Source organism: Danio aesculapii, chromosome 20 (assembly GCF_903798145.1).
Source record: "Danio aesculapii chromosome 20, fDanAes4.1, whole genome shotgun sequence".
Taxonomy (NCBI): domain Eukaryota; kingdom Metazoa; phylum Chordata; class Actinopteri; order Cypriniformes; family Danionidae; genus Danio; species Danio aesculapii.
Genome location: NC_079454.1, coordinates 21,132,119 through 21,144,642, shown reverse-complemented (window position 1 = coordinate 21,144,642; position 12,524 = coordinate 21,132,119). Strand labels below are relative to the sequence as shown.

The window sequence follows — 12,524 nt, the reverse complement described above, 5'->3', positions numbered from 1 at the left end:
GTAAATATGAGATCTGTTGTTCTAAAGGAGCATTTGTTAAACGTCACACGCCAGGTGTGTATTCAGTATTGCTTCATGAATGGATTGTTCTTTTAGCCATGAGAGCGCAGTATCAGGAATGGCAAGCTTGAATCAAGGGCTTTAAACTTCAGTATCAGAAGTACTGGCAATAAATTACAAATTGACTGCAGTTGTGAGAATAAAATAAGTGTATTAAATCACAATGCCATGATTGATAACCTGACAGGAATGAGGGAGATAGGCAAAATGGCATCTACAGCTTGCCTTAAGAGGTTGTAAATGGGCGGTATACTCTACAGTTGAAACATATATGAATTATTCTATACTAATAATGCTAAATGATGAATATAATATAATATAATATAATATAATATAATATAATATAATATAATATAATATAATATAATATAATATAATATAATATAATATAATATAATATAATATAATATAATAATCAGGCCTTTATTTGTGTTGGCAGCTCTGAAATCTGATCCGGCTCAATTTTTACCGATCCCCCTTCTCATACGCCCCATGTGACTCTTCCGCGACTCCCCAACCCTCTTCACTTTTGTCTGCGACACTGCTCCGTTACCTCTTCCTCCTCTGGTAACATGCCAGATCCGTAACCCCTATCTGTTCCAGGACCTCAAAATTGACCAATTAAGCATATAAGCCATGTAGGGGTCTGAAACAGAGACACGAGGATCCACGTGCAGCTTAATAACAAGGATAGTCAGACAGGCAACGATCCAAACAGGAGCATACAGAAAATCCAAAATCGTAGTCAAAAACAAGTGAATGGTATAAGTACAGGCAGCAAAAAATCGAAATAAACTGTAAAACAAGGCAAAGGTCAAAAACATAGGAAGAAGTGATGCTCTAAACAGAAACAAGACTCAGCAATGATGTGTGTGTGTGTGTGCTATGTTTATCTGATTAGTCCTGAAGAGATTCAGCTATGTGTGTTTGCAATCAAGGGGAATCTGGGCCAGGTGTTTCAGTGAAGTGCATGATGGGATTTGTAGTGCAGTTGAATGTTAGCGTTCTCCAGCAGCCTGCAAGAGCAACACTGCTGGTGATAATATAATATAATATAATATAATATAATATAATATAATATAATATAATATAATATAATATAATATAATATAATATAATATAATATAATATAATATAATATAATATAATATAAATTAATGCATTAAGTAAAATTAACTACTGTACGCTGTAAACAAAATCCGTTATTTTATGTTTTTTTTTTCTAGCAGCTTAGGTGAAATAACGTTCATTAAATTACAAAAATTTAAAAATGTAAAAACTTGTTAAATAACGGCCGTTAAATTACAGAAATTGACTGTAAAATAACAGACGCTAAATTACAGAAATTTCTTTACATTTTAATTTCCGGTAAATTTCAGTCATTTAACATCTGTTATTTTATGGTAAATTTCTGTAATTTAATGGCCATTATTTTACTTTTTTTCTGGAACCCCAGCTGCTGGACAGTGGGGTGTAAAAACAATTTTTTTTGCAGTATGCATTCATTTGTTGATCATGTAAGTCAATAAAAATAAAGTTCTTCATTATTAATAATGTTAGCTTAGGGCCATTAATTATTATTTTCAAGATGATTTAACTATTAATTTTATGTTTGTCAGTAATACATAATATGTTGCAGTAATATAAATTCTTTAAGTTGTTTTCTTTATCCTCATTAACTAAGGTAGAAAATAGGTTTTAAATACATTCTGAGGGGTTAAACAAATGAATGGTTACAATTTTTGTATTAATCAACAATATGTACAGTGTGCATTAAAGAAATTGCTTTTGAATACTGTTAAGTTAATCCACACTTTAGCTTTTATTATTGTATTCAATATAAAGAATTACATGCCTGATTAGTGAAGCTCTTGGTGTTGTGTGCATCACAGGAAGTATTTTGTAATTAGTTGTATAATAGAGATCTTCCCCAGAGCTTCTCTCCATGTGACTGTTTCTGCACCCCTGGGGAGAGATAGTGCTAAAAGCAGGAGTACAGTATGTGTGCTTCTCCATGTATGCTTCCATGTATGCTGGAATCCCTCTGGAATAGTGTTCCTGTCGGCAAGGCTCTGATCCGCACTGGTGGTCCAATGAAATATGCAAAGCATCCGCATAAGCAATAATAAAGCACCATTAGGCGTCAGTGCTCCATTGCACGCAGGTTACTGTGTGTTAACTGTGTATTTGTCCCCAGTGTTTAAGCTGAGACACTATACAGGCAAAATGCTTTTCGAGCACTTGTCAGTTTTGAGATCTGGGCCCTTTTGACTTTTCATAAAGTGTTTTTTTTGACAATATAAAGAAAACATTTTTTTAAAGGGGACCTATTATACAAAAAATAACTTTTATAAGGGGTTTAAGCACAAATATTTTTATAATCACACTTGATAAAAAGTAACTTCTTCTGATTGACATTCTCCCTTTGTACATGTCGTCAGAGGTGGAAAGCCCTGGCCACTAGTGATGATCTCTTCCCCATTAGCATAAACAGCCCTGAGTGAGAAGCAGCTATACGCTATTAGAGTTTTAGTGCTGTACCTGCTGAAGATGTTGAGTTTTAGATGCACAAATGACCACAAATCTACCTTCTGAGCCACTTTATTTGACATTTTCAGTTTTTCACAGAGAAAACATTAGTCTTGTTTTAAATCTTCCATTATGCTGTCACAAAGCGACAGTCATCAAAATGGCACAATTTGGATGAAAACCTAAAAGGGGCAGTTTCAAAGAGTTATAAAAACATATTTGTGGGGTATTTTTAGCTGAACCTTTACATACACATTCTACCCAGCAAACAAGTTAGTGTTTAATAGACGTCTACATCTAAATGTAGACAGCTTGGCTAAAACAAGGCTAATCGACATCTAAGAATAGTCCAAAACTAGACTAGTCGTCAAATAGACTGAATAGACAGACTTTATATGTGTACACTGGACCCAGAATTTCACAACATGTTACTGTAATTTGTCACAGTAAATTACATTAGTGTCACTTTATAGGATTTAACTGGGATTTTTTTTGTAATCAGAGATTCAGAATTGTATTGTGAAAGGCAGGCTTTATGATTACAGCAAATTACTGTAAAAAAGGGCTTTATCAGTTATAGGAATGTCAGTTATAGGAATTCCAACACTCTTTATTTTATTCAACATAGAATTTAATACACATGAGGTTTTATGCTAGTACAGTCACTTTTTTGATATTTAGACATAATAAGGAATTATTGTTATTATGAAGTACCTCACAGTAATTTACTGTGAATTTACATATAGTACCTTACAGTGAAAGTAATGCAATTATTAGCCAGGTTACTTACTGTACATTTAAGGGCAAATATTTTACAGTGTTGTCATTCATTTCTATTTATTTGATGACTAGTCTAGTTTTGGCCTATTCTTAGACGTCTATTTAATTTTCACTGACAGCCCAAGTTTAGCCTTGTTTTAGCAAAGGCAACTATGTTTAGACGTCTAATAGACATCTTTTAAAAACAAAAATTGCTTTCTGGGTAGGAACACCAAGACTTATTTTACATCTTATAAAAAGGGGCATGATAGGTCCCCTTTACATGTTTATGTTGTCACTTTTTAATCAGCTTATGAGCACTGAGCCATACATCTCAACTTCAGCAGCACTTGCATAGACCTAACTTACATAATAATAATATAAATACAATATAATGATACAGTTTTATATTTTGGAGGTTATTACAGAGGGATATGGTTATACATAATTTACCTAATGATATGCAACATTCTATTCTACAAAAAAGTGTATGCATTTTTGGTGGTTCACTGTTTGTTTTTAATTATGGAGTGATAAAAAGCCCCTCTGTAAAAACTATTGACTCTAATATAAAAATAAAATAAAAATAATAAATAAATAAACAAACAAGAATTTTCATCAGTGTTCACTTTTATGTGTTAGAAATAATTGCAAATTGCTGGATTTTTTAATGAAAATTTTTTTTGCGTATTTAAAAATTTTAGAAAACTTAGATGATAACCATTACTCTATTTTTTTTTCATTTCCACCTGCATATTCTCATCATAAAAGCTAAAAGCTGTGTTTTTATTTTTCCTCCAAATAAAACAGCATTTTTAAATCAAAATGTATTTATTTAATTATAATAAAAATCAGTACTGTCCCTTGAAATTAAGGGACAGTACAACCAAAAATAAAAATTTGCTTACTTTTTTCTTACCCTCAGATGGTTATACACTTTTGTGACTTTCTTTTTTCTCTCAAACACAAATTTTTTTTGAAGAAAGCTGAAAACCTGTAACCACTGATTTTCATAGTAGGAAAACCTAATACTATGGAAGTCAAAGATTACAGGTTTCAGCTGTTTTAGGTTTTAATCTTCTTTTGAGGAGCAGGAAAATAAAACTCAAACAGCTTTCGAACAAGTAAGGAGTGAGTAAATGATGACATAATTTTCATTTCCCTTTAACTTAAACACTACAAACTGAACTACACTGTTCCTATTTACTATGACCTTTTATGTGAAGCTGCTTTGACACAATCTACATTGTATAAGCGTTATACAAATAAAGGTGAATCGAATTGAAATTGAATTAAATGACCCCTGTTCAACCACCGTTCATGCACAGGTGCGAGTATGTCCTCAGACTTGATCTTATAGACAGAGTTTCATCCAGAGGGGTGCAAACTTCAAATCATAGCAAACAGAGAAGGAAAACAAGAAGTGAATATGGGCTCCATGGCAACAGCGAAACCCTCTGAGATCCTGCTAGACCTTTCTGTAAGCATCTGATAGATACCTGGAGAGGATTTTCTGCTTATCAGACGTATATTTTAGGATACTGTATTTGACACCATGCAGCATAAACTGGTAGCCAGTGGAGAAAGAATGCTTAATGTATATGGCTAGTCATGTTCTGGGTTCAGAACTGATTATATAAAAAAGAAAAACAGCAACTGTTATTGCCGTTGGAAAGCATTCAATTCAATTCAATTCAATTTGTTTATTGTTATTTAATATATATATATAAATATCTATGAATGTTAACAATATATAATACTGATTGTGGAGTAATGTAAACAGATGTAAACAATGTATAGTTGTTAACTGTAAAATTCTGCTTGTTATGCAAAAAGGCTTATGTGCCTATGTGCAAACAACAGTATAATGGCCGGAGCAGATTGAGTGCAATTGTATCCATTAATAGTGCAAACTGAGATGAAAAATATAATGTGCTAATAATATAATTCAACAATGTGTTTAAAAAAACAGGATCAAATAACATAAAAACTGTGTTTTTACTGCATTTATTGTGTTTTATAGACCACAGAAGTACTGGCCAATATTACAAGAAAAAAAAAAAAAAAAAAAATATATATATATATATATATATATATATATATATATATATATATATATATATATATATATATATATATATATATATATATATATATACCATAGCACTTCATTTTTTTTATTTTAAAATATTTTTAGGCTCAATTGTGATATATAATGCATATCTAATTATTTTCACAGATTTTAAGTTTTGAAAAAATGTTTGGCTTTTTTTTGTTGGTGATGTAGATACGTTTTTGACTCTTCTGAAGCTTAAAATAGCATGATATGTATGCAGATATTTAAGAAATATGCTAAGTGAACATTATTGTTTATCTGAAAAACAATGCTAAAGTCAGATATTCTGCTTTGAAAATGTCTTACATGCTGGAACGTCAGCCAATTAAATTTTATTATCCTGGGTTGCCTTCATGGAAAACTGCGTATTTGATTATGAAGTCATAAAGTCATAAAGTCATGAAGACTTTTCATGCATCCAGGACTGAAAATGCAGTGGACAGTAGCAGACTCTGAAATTAGACACAGATTCAGATTTCTACAGAGGTTATTAATTAGCAAATAACATTATAAATGTAAACATTAAGTAAGCAGGTTACATATTATCCCCGTATCCTAATAACACGCTATGTGACGAGATTTTGCAGTGATAAGCAATTTGGCTGTTTACATTAGACCCAACACGAAATTTAAATACAGCCATTCAGAAACGCAGAATAGTGCACTCACTGCACTCCAACAAAATGGTAAGGTTATTAATCTAATTAATACGTATTACACATGTTTAACATTATTAAATATACATGCTGAATCACTCATATTTGTTGGCTTGCACTGATTCACAGTTCTGAAGTTCAATATCAAACGGTTTATTTTATTTTCAAGATCTAAGGTGAACTATCCGCTGCTGCTTTCAGTATATGGCAATTAAGATAATGTAAAGGGGCATTCAAACTCACATTGTTAGCATTTAACGCTGAATAAAGCACATGAGGTGTACCTGAGGTGATCTGCATCAGTTTTCTGTTGTTCAGCTGCAAGAAATAGAAGCTGTTTCTAATATTCCTACTATCGCATGCCTTTGCTTTTATATATAACACGCCTTAAATCAGCATTTATGCTCAGAACTCACTCCTGTTGGTGTCATCCACCTGGCAACCTGCTCCTGCGTGTGTTTTGAACTAAGAGTGCAATATCTATTTCAACCACTGGGTGTCAAACTTACATACTGCACCTTTAAATCCTGCCTAACCTGACCAATAGGTTGACCAACCTATTTTAACTAATTAGCCTATTTAAGTCACTTTACAGTTATTTATTAATAGTAAAAAAAAATTATAAATAAATAATAATAATTTAAATGATACAGTTTAAAAATCTACATGTGAAATTGTACATATTTTAGCTTTTTTTTTGTTTATTTTGACTTTATTTGAGAATTAATTTTTTTCTATTTGTTTGCACTCCACCTGTTTGGTGACTTTCTAACATTTACCAATGGGGTATTGGAGAATGGAGAAAGTCAATATACTGGCCAGCCATATCAAACACAATACAGTACACTACAAATACTCTCTAATTAATTTTTTTCTAGCATTTAATGTTAGTGTTTCCTAAAATTAGAGACTGTACATTGCTGTAGCATCATAGAAAAGCTCTCAGATATTTACATTGAGCGATGACACAACGACCAATCTGCAATGGCGGATGCTCTAGTGTATCTGACAACTGAATGTGACATCTACATTTACATAACTTTGAATATCATGTGTGATTCTTAGCAAATTCTCCCCTTAGTTTGATTTTCCTTTAGCCGTTGCAGTCTTGCAGACCTCGTTTGACACTTTTTCTGCCAGATGTGTGCATTTGGGCAAGGGCAAGCATATGGTCCATTGTAGTTTAGGTCTGATAGTGTTCTATGCATCTGTAGTGGCCAAACAGGGATTTCTCTGAAGCTTTGCCTTGTGGCCACGTGATGCAGGCTACCTAGTGTGGTTTCTGCCCTGTTGAAGCTCTGTATCTGGGAGATGCCTCAGGGGTCCTGTGCTGTGTTGGGACTTTTTGCTCTTAAACACCCAGATGGCTTGAATCATTCATTGTTTTTCAGATTGTTTTCCTTTTTGTCTGTGTTATATTTAGTATTGCTTTTTGTTTATATGTTTATATACAGTTGAAATCTGAATTTTTAGCCCCCCTTTGAATTTTTTTTCTTTTTTAAATGTTTCCCAAGGCGACGTGGTGGCGCAGTAGGTAGTGCTGTTGCCTCACAGCAAGATGGTCATTGGTTCGAGCCTCGGCTAGGTCAGTTGGTATTTCTGTGTGAAGTTTGCATGTTCTCCCCGCATTTGTGTGGGTTTCCTCCAGGCACTTCAATTTCTCCCGCAAGTCCAAAGACATGGTATAGGTGAATTGGGTAAGCTTAAATTGTCCGTTGTGTATGTGTGTGGATGAGAGTGTATAGGTGTTTCCCAGTGATGGGTTGCAGCCCGAAGGGCATCCACTTCGTAAAACATGTGCTGGATAAGTTGGGGGTTTATTCCGCTGTGGCGATCCTAGATTAATAAAGGAACTAAGCCGAAAAGAAAATGAATGAATGAATGAATGAATGAATGAAATATTTCCCAGATTTTGTTTAACAGAGCAAGGTAATTTTCACAGTATGTCTGATAATGTTTTTTCTTCTGGAGAAAGTCTTATTTGTTTTATTTCGACTAGAATAAAAGCAGGTTTTATTTTTTTAAAAACATTTTTAAAGTATTGGCTCTTTTAAACTATATATTTTTTTGATAGTCTACAAAACAAACCATCGTTATACGCTAACTTGCCTAATTACCCTAACCTGCCTAGTTAACCTAATTAAGCTAGTTAAGCCTTTAAATGTCGCTTTAAGCTGTATAGAAGTGTCTTGAAAAATATCTAGTCAAATATTATTCACTGTCATCATGACAAGATTAAAATAAATCTTAGAGATAAGTTAATAAAACTATTATGTTTAGAAATGTGTTGAAAAAATCTTCTCTCCATTAAACAGAAATTGGGGAAAAATAAACAGGGGGGCTAATAATTCTGACTTCAACTGTATTATTATGGGGTAAACAATTATACTGTTGAAGGCAAAACTATTAACCCTCCTGTGAAATGTTAATTCTTTTTCAAATATTTCCCAAGTAATGTTTAACAGAGAATGAACATTTTCACAGTATTTCCTATAATATATTTCTTCCAGAGAAAGTCTTTTTTCTTTTAATTTTAGTTAATTAATTTGAAAATATAAGAGGGCTAATAATTTTGACTTAAACGTTTTATATAAATATCTATGCTAATATAAATTAGGTCATAAACATACAAGAATACATTTTTTGAATTTTGTTTTTGTAACTTTTAGATTTAATTCTCATAATTTTTACTTAAATATTCCAACTTTAATCTCGTAGTCTTATATTTTTTTGTACGTGGCACTAAAATGCTGTCAAATGTCAATACCTTTTGCCTGTGTCATTTCATTTTATTACACATAACTTCATTTGTAAATTAATCACTTTTGTTTTCTTTGCATATATGGATTTTCTCAAGTCAACAGCACCTTTTTTAATTCTCCAAATATCCCCATTTACTTTCTTTGATAATGTCTCACAAACTTTCTTTCTTTCTTTCTTTCTTTCTTACTTATGGACTCAGCAGACACACAGTGCCATAAGACGTTAGGTTAGATTTAGGTCACCAGCATCTAAGGACAATGTTATTTTGTTATTATTTTTGTCGTTTTGTCGTATTGTTATTCCAATAAGGACATGAAATGATGTTGATATTTAATATAGAGCGGATACTCCATGAGCACCCTTAATGCCGTTCATTGTACAAGTCACCAATAACCAAAAGACTTGGGGATTTGCAATGGAGAATTTTGCATGAAGATGTTGCAGTTAATGCTTTTATTTCAATTTTAAATCCTGACCATGGTCACGACTGCCCTTTCTGCTCACAGAGAGAAAATCACAATGTTATTTTGACATCCAATAATGACATGAAATTACGTTGTTATTTGGTTGATTTTTTAGGTTGTGTTGGAAAGTGACTAAAATCCAACGTCGAGCCAACATCTTAAACCAACATCACATTGACCTCAAATACTGACTTTTATTCGTCAGGTACGGCAACCAAAATCCAACGTCTGATAGACATCATAGAGGTAACGTCCACACAACGCCAAGCTGTAACATCAGTTGTAAATGGTTGCGTTGGAAAGTAACCAAAATGCAACGTCTGTCCGTCATTGACGTCTTACATTGGGTTCTGACGTCAACCTGATTTTCATTACCAAACAAAACGCAGCATCCCATGATGTTGGTGTGCAACATCAATCTGTCGTCATGTTGACATCCTGTGCCTGCTAGGGGCGAAACGAATCAGAATCACTCTGTGTTAATTATGTTAATAAACATAATTATAAATTCTTATCACGATTGAGTTTGACTTCTAATAAACACATAAACTTTCCGACGTAAAGCTGCCCCCCACTGAATGGGCTTGAAGAAACCAGTGTGCTATTTTCATACATCCTACCAATAAGTGCACACGGCTGATTTCCTCCCCTTATCCCTTCAGTGAGTTTATTGTTCACATGGCCGTGCAGAAAGTCTTCCCCTCTGTGTAATGAGGAGAGTGGCTCAGACTTACTCTGCTACTGTATTGTTCTGTTTGAACACTCATGAGATGTGACTTAAATGGGAGAGCCGCACTGTTATTAATGTTTTACTTCTTTTACCACCCTGTAAGCTTTTTAAAAATGGTCCTTCCTGCATGAGAGCAAATAGAGCATGGATGAGATTTGCAGTAAAACATGACATCGGCATTATAGGGTCTTATGAAATAATTATGTTTTAGTTATAATTTCTGGTAGATTTTTTTTCTGTATTTTGTGAATACAATTTTATATCTGAAGTATATGTAATGGTCAAATATAGTATTTTATGCAATTAATTGTATTCATAAAAGTTGTACATATTATATAAATATATTTGTATTCAATTTTTTTCTGAGTTTATTTGTTTTTTAAATTCATTTTCAAATTCATATTCAAATATTGTTTTCAAATTCAGATTTTTTTTATTAAACATTTGCTGGATTTCATTTTAATGATTTAATGAAATTTTAATAATCAAAAAGAATGTCAAACAGTTGATTTCACATAATTTTGCAATAATATTGTTTTACAAAAAGGTTTAGATTGCCATAGAAAGTGCTGCGCAACAAAATAAAAATCATTACAGTTAAAACATGGAAATTTAGAATATTTATTTCAAAACATATTATTTATTTATTTATTTATTTATTTACTTTTTTTTATTTATTAGTTATTCATTAGACTAATTTGAAAAATAAAATTATTACTATTTTGAACATTAGTCAAAATTGTTGAATTTTATTTTATTTTATTTTATTTTATTTTATTTTATTTTATTTTATTTTATTTTATTTTATTTTATTTTATTTTATTTTATTTTATTTTATTTTATTTTATTGTCAGGTGGTCAAAAGACCTTTGAGTTTCTCTGTGTATATGATATAATGACGGCACATTCAATGACATTCTGCATTCTACACTAAATTTAATGTTCTAGAAAATTGCGAAGTATCAAAGCCTGCTCGGCTAGACTACTCTACAGCTTCTCCCCTCCCCCATGCATTCCTGAGTATGTCCCATACAGGTGAGTGGGCTTAACAAACCACCTGTAGAAAAGACACCCTCTCATCTTTCTGACTCTTGCACCAGGTTGCACATTTGCACTACAGACACTTTCTTAATCACTCCATGTCTCTTGGAAACATTGTGTATTTCAAACTGTGCTTCATACAGGTGAGTGGGCTTGACAAACCACCTGTAGAAACACTCTTTTCTCTTATGCACCTAACACTTTGTCTAAACTCCATCTTACAAGAACTCAATAAGGAAAACAATGTTTACTATACATGTACCACAATCATGTTGCGCTGCTTGCTTCAACCTTAAATAACTCTTTTGCACAATATTCACCTTTAATAGCTCTCTTGCACAATATGCTGCAAAATTGCCTGTCTTATGTGTATAGTTTCATGTATCTTACAGTATATGTTAGTTATTTATAGTGTTTTAAATGCTATTATGTCCAGTGTTGTGTTTGTATTTATGATTAATTATGTAGCATTGTTGTCCTGCGAGGCACAACATTAGTTCCTCAGTATGTAGCGGAATGACAGTAAAGCTCAACTTGACTTGACTTGAATCTACTTTCACAATTCTCACAATGTTTTCCACATCACAGAAATCTTAGGGCCCTAATCTTGGCACATATACTTTGTACAATCATGTGGTGAAGATATTTCTGTGTTGGACTTGTCTGACCCAACCGACTTTAGAATAGTAATGCTCAAAATAAAAACTTCCCATCAGCCATTATTAATGAGAAAGCGATGGCTTCAAATAAGGCTCCCTGTTCTACAGCTTTCATGTCGCCACCAAACCATAATGCTTTCATTTTAAAATCATAAAGAAATATTATGCCTTTGTGAAGAGCCCCCAAGGGTTCATAACACTCTCTGTTCTTACAAAGTGAATAGAGGAGGAAAAAGTAAGCTGGTTGAATTTACAACACACTGTTGGCAAATACGTTAGAAATGGGACATCAGTACACAAAACCTTATCTTTTTTGGAAGGAAGAACAATTTTCACTAACAACAGCAGTTGAAGCAGCCTCTGTGGAAATCACTCTGGGCCGTTGCCTTCAGCTGAGGAGCGTGATGCTAGCTGCACTGTTAGTTGTATGGAAAAGTGTGTTTGTGACAGGACCAAATGTAGAAAGATGACAAAAAAGTCTTTATAGTTGCTGACACTCCATTTTTGTGATTGCAGGATGGACCAAGTTTGCCAGACTGACCAGGGCATTAACCAACAGTCGAGGTACACTTCAGCAGCTTACCCCCATGAACAAGACTGAAGTCAGTCACAAGCATTCACGACTGGCAGAGGTGAGTGTCATATACACATTTTTTTCATCCTTGATGAGAATTTCCATTGACTTTCATACTAAGGCCAAGTCTACACATACACAGGAACTTTTATAAATTGGGTTTTCCCTGTTTT

The 12,524-nt window shown here is 33.0% G+C and overlaps 1 protein-coding gene across 1 annotated transcript in view; it reads left to right on the top strand.

The window, feature by feature from the left end:
• Positions 1–12,524, top strand: part of kcnh5a (potassium voltage-gated channel, subfamily H (eag-related), member 5a) — a 234,352-nt gene that overhangs the window by 52,506 nt on the left and 169,322 nt on the right. The window contains exon 5 of the mRNA XM_056481183.1: positions 12,294–12,409. Within this exon, the coding sequence (XP_056337158.1) occupies positions 12,294–12,409 (116 nt within the window). The remainder of the gene's footprint in view (positions 1–12,293; positions 12,410–12,524) is intronic.